The 6000-nt window shown below is 55.9% G+C and overlaps 1 protein-coding gene across 1 annotated transcript in view; it reads right to left on the bottom strand.

Moving 5' to 3' along the window:
* Positions 1–538: 538 nt before the first annotated feature.
* Positions 539–6000, bottom strand: part of LOC144954306 (uncharacterized) — a gene marked incomplete at its 3' end in the record, with an annotated part of 9836 nt that continues 4374 nt past the window's right edge. The window contains exons 2-3 of the mRNA XM_078884829.1: positions 4053–4136; positions 539–1359 (exon numbers count right to left, since the gene is read on the bottom strand). Coding sequence (XP_078740955.1) covers positions 539–1359; positions 4053–4136 — 905 coding nt within the window. The remainder of the gene's footprint in view (positions 1360–4052; positions 4137–6000) is intronic.

The following is a 6000-nucleotide window of genomic DNA, read 5'->3' as shown; positions in this document are numbered from 1 at the left end:
GGACAGGCGATGGGGGCGATGGGGGTGATGGGGCAGGCGATGGGGGTGATGGGGGTGATGGGAGAGACGATGGGGGTGATGGGGCAGGTGATGGGGGTGATGGGAGAGACGATGGGGGTGATAGGGCAGGTGATGGGGGTGATGGGACAGGCGATGGGGGTGATGGGAGAGATGATGTGGGTGATGGGGGTGATGGGAGAGACGATGGGGGTGATGGGACAGGCGATGGGGGCGATGGGGGTGATGGGGCAGGCGATGGGGGTGATGGGGGTGATGGGAGAGACGATGGGGGTGATGGGGCAGGCGATGTGGGTGATGGGACAGGTGATGGGGGCGATGGGGCAGATGATGGGGGCGATGGGGCAGGCGATGGGGGTGATGGAGGTGATGGGAGAGAGGATGGGGGTGATGGGGCAGGCGATGTGGGTGATGGGACAGGCGATGGGGGTGATGGGAGAGATGATGGGGGCGATGGGGGTGATGGGAGAGATGATGTGGGTGATGGGGGTGATGGGAGAGACGATGGGGGTGATGGGACAGGCGATGGGGGCGATGGGGGTGATGATGGGGCAGGCGATGGGGGTGATGGGGGTGATGGGAGAGACGATGGGGGTGATGGGGCAGGTGATGGGGGTGATGGGAGAGACGATGGGGGTGATAGGGCAGGTGATGGGGGTGATGGGACAGGCGATGGGGTGATGGGAGAGATGATGTGGGTGATGGGGGTGATGGGAGAGACGATGGGGGTGATGGGACAGGCGATGGGGGCGATGGGGGTGATGGGGCAGGCGATGGGGGTGATGGGGGTGATGGGAGAGACGATGGGGGTGATGGGGCAGGTGATGGGGGTGATGGGGCAGGTGATGGGGGTGATGGGGCAGGTGATGGGGGTGATAGGGCAGGTGATGGGGCAGACGATGGGGGTGATGGGGCAGGCGATGGGGGTGATGGGGCAGGTAATGGGGATGATGGGGCAGGTGATGGGGGTGATGGGGCAGGCGATGGGGGCGATGGGGCAGGTGATGGGGGCGATGGGGCAGGCGATGGGGGCGATGGGGCAGGTGATGCGGCAGGCGATGGGGGCGATGGGGCAGGCGATGGGGGCGATGGGGGTGATGGGGGTGATGGAACAGACGTCGTGAGCGATGGAGCAGGCGATGGGAGCGATGGGGCAGGCCAAGGGGCAGGCGATGGGGGTGATGGGGCAGGCGATGGGGCAGGCGATGGGAGTGATGGGGCAGGCGATGGGATGGACGCTGACAGAGGCCTCAGGCTGGTGCCCTGGATGATGTCTGCCAGGAGCTTCTCCCTGGGGCTCGGCTCACGAGGACGGGAGGCCGAAAGGCGCCTCTGCCAAGCCTGCACCATCACCACATCACCACCATCACCACCATCACCACCATCACCACCATCACCAACATCACCACCATCACCATCACCACCATCACCATCACCACCATCACCATCACCACCATCACCACCATCACCACCATCACCACCACCATCACCACCATCACCACCATCACCACCATCACCACCATCACCACCACCATCACCACCACCACCATCACATTACCACCACCATCACATTACCACCACCAGCACCACCATCATCACCACCACCATCACCACCATCACCATCATCACCATCATCACCACCATCAGCATCACCACCATCAGCACCATCACCACCACCAGCATCATCACATCACTACCATCACCACCATCACCACCATCACCACCATCACCACCATCACCACCACCAGCATCATCACATCACCACCATCACCACCATCACCACCACCACCATCACATTACCACCACCATCACCACCACCATCACCACCATCACCACCACCATCACCACCATCACCACCACCATCACATTACCACCACCATCACCACCACCATCACCACCACCAGCACCACCAGCATCACCACCACCATCACCACCATCACCATCATCATCACCATCATCACCACCATCAGCATCACCACCATCAGCACCATCACCACCATCACCACCATCACCACCATCACCACCATCACCACCATCATCATCACCACCATCACCACCATCACCACCATCACCATCACCACCATCAGCACCAACATCACCATCACCACCATCACCACCATCACCACCATCATCACCATCACCACCATCACCACCATCACCACCATCATCACATTACCACCATCACCACCATCACCACCATCACCACCATCATCACCATCACCACCATCATCACATTACCACCATCACCACCATCACCATCACCACCATCACCACCATCACCACCATCATCATCACCACCATCAGCACCATCACCACCATCACCACCATCATCACCATCACCACCACCATCACATTACCACCATCACCACCATCACCACCATCACCACCATCATCACCATCACCACCATCACCACCATCACCACCATCAGCATCAGCATCACCACCATCACCACCATCAGCATCACCACCATCACCACCATCACCACCATCACCACCAGCATCATCACATCACCACCATCACCACCATCACCACCATCAGCATCACCACCATCACCACCATCACCACCATCACCACCAGCATCATCACATCACCACCATCACCACCATCACCACCATCACCATCACCACCATCACCACCATCAGCATCACCACCATCAGCATCACCACCATCACCACCATCACCAACATCACCAACATCACCACCATCACCACCATCACCACCATCACCACCATCAGCATCACCACCACCATCACCACCATCACCACCATCACCATCACCACCATCACCACCATCAGCATCACCACCATCAGCATCACCACCATCACCACCATCACCAACATCACCACCATCACCACCATCACCACCATCAGCATCACCACCATCACCACCATCACCAACATCACCACCATCACCACCATCACCACCATCAACATCACCACCACCATCACCACCACCAGCATCATCACATCACCACCATCACCACCATCACCACCATCACCACCATCACCATCACCACCATCACCACCATCAGCATCACCACCATCAGCATCACCACCATCACCACCATCACCAACATCACCAACATCACCACCATCACCACCATCACCACCATCAGCATCACCACCACCATCACCACCATCACCACCATCACCATCACCACCATCACCACCATCAGCATCCACCACCATCACCACCATCACCATCACCACCATCACCACCATCAGCATCACCACCATCACCACCATCACCAACATCACCACCATCACCACCATCACCACCATCAGCATCACCACCATCACCACCATCACCAACATCACCACCATCACCACCATCACCACCATCAACATCACCACCACCATCACCACCATCAGCATCACCACCATCACCACCATCACCACCATCACCACCATCACCACCATCACCACCATCACCACCATCACCACCATCAGCATCATCACCAACATCACCACCATCACCACCATCACCACCATCAGCATCATCACCAACATCACCACCATCACCACCACCATTATCATCATCACCACCACCACCATTATCACCATCATCATCACCACCACCACTACCAACACCATCATCACCATCATCACCACCAACACCATCGTCATCACGACCACAACCACCATTATCACTATCATCATCACCATCACCACCATCACCACCACCACCATCACCACCACCACCATCACCATCACCACCATCACCACCATCACCACCATCACCACCACCACCATCACCACCATCACCACCACCACCATCATCACCACCATCACCACCATCACCACCACCATCATCACCACCATCACCACCACCATCACCACCACCATCACCACCACCATCACCACCACCACCACCACCATCACCACCATCACCACCATCACCATCACCACCATCACCACCATCACCACCATCACCATCACCACCATCACCACCATCACCACCATCACCACCACCACCACCATCACCACCACCACCATCACTACATTACCACCACTATCGGTCAAACGAGTCTCACCGGTTTGAGTGCGGGGCGCGACCTGATGAAGTCCAGGGCCTGCTCGTGAGCGCTGACCCCTGACCCACGACCCCTTTGAGGCGCCTACGAGACAGAGGAGGTGACAAGGCCCCGGGTGGTCATGTCACCCAGTCACTCAGTCACTCACCCAGTCAGTCAGTCACTCAGTCAGTCACTCACCCAGTCACTCAGTCAGTCAGTCACCCAGTCAGTCAGTCACTCAGTCACTCACCCAGTCACTCAGTCAGTCAGTCACTCAGTCAGTCAGTCACTCACTCAGTCAGTCACCCAGTCAGTCAGTCAGTCACTCACTCAGTCACTCAGTTACTCAGTCAGTCAGTCACTCAGTCAGTCACTCAGTCAGTCAGTCACTCAGTCAGTCACTCAGTCAGTCACTCAGTCAGTCAGTCACTCACTCAGTCAGTCACCCAGTCAGTCAGTCACTCACCCAGTCAGTCAGTCACTCACTCACTCAGTCAGTCACTCACTCAGTCACTCACTCAGTCACTCACTCACTCAGTCACTTACTCACTCAACCACCCATCCACTCACTCACTCAACCACCCATCCACTCACTCACTCAACCACCCATCCACTCACTCACTCAACCACCCATCCACTCACTCACTCAACCACCCATCCACTCACTCACTCACCCACCCATCCACTCACTCAACCACCCATCCACTCACTCAACCACCCATCCACTCACTCACTCAACCATCCACTCACTCACTCACCCATCCACTCACTCACTCAACCACCCATCCACTCACTCAACCACCCATCCACTCACTCACCCACCCACCCACCCATTCACTCACTCACTCACTCACCCACTCACTCAACCACCCATCCACTCACTCACCCACCCACCCATCCACTCACTCACTCACCCACCCACCCATTCACTCACTCACTCACTCACCCACTTACTAAACCAACCACTCACTCACTCAACCATCCACTCACTCGCCCGCCCACCCACTCACTCACTCACTCACCCACTCACACACTCACACACACACTCACACACAGACTCACACACTCACACACACACACTCATCACACTCACACACTCACACACTCACACACTCACACTCACACACACACTCACACACACACTCATCACACTCACACAACACTCACACACTCACACACACACTCACACACTCACACACAAACACTCACTCACTCACACACTCACACACACACACACTCACTCACACACTCACACACTCACTCACACACTCATCACACACTCACACACTCACACAACACTCACACAACACTCACACACACACTCACACACTCACACTCTCACTCACACACTCACTCACACACTCACACACACACTCATCACACTCACACACACACACACTCACACTCACACACTCACTCACACACACACACACTCACTCACCCACTCACACACTCACACTCACACACACTCACACACTCACACACACACACTCATCACACTCACACACTCACACACTCACACACTCACACACTCACACACTCACACTCACACACACACTCATCACACTCACACAACACTCACACACTCACACACACACTCACACACTCACACACACACTCACACACTCACACACAAACACTCACTCACTCACACACTCACACACACACACACTCACTCACACACTCACACACTCACTCACACACTCATCACACACTCACACACTCACACAACACTCACACAACACTCACACACACACTCACACACTCACACTCTCACTCACACACTCACTCACACACTCACACACACACTCATCACACTCACACACACACACACTCACACTCACACACTCACTCACACACACACACACTCACTCACACACTCACACACACACTCACACACACTCTCACACACTCACACACTCACACACTCACTCACTCACACACACACTCACTCACACACTCACAC

This window comes from Lampetra fluviatilis, unplaced genomic scaffold (assembly GCF_964198595.1).
Source record: "Lampetra fluviatilis unplaced genomic scaffold, kcLamFluv1.1 SCAFFOLD_1525, whole genome shotgun sequence".
In the NCBI taxonomy this organism is placed as follows: domain Eukaryota; kingdom Metazoa; phylum Chordata; class Hyperoartia; order Petromyzontiformes; family Petromyzontidae; genus Lampetra; species Lampetra fluviatilis.
This window is presented reverse-complemented; position numbering and strand designations above follow the sequence as displayed.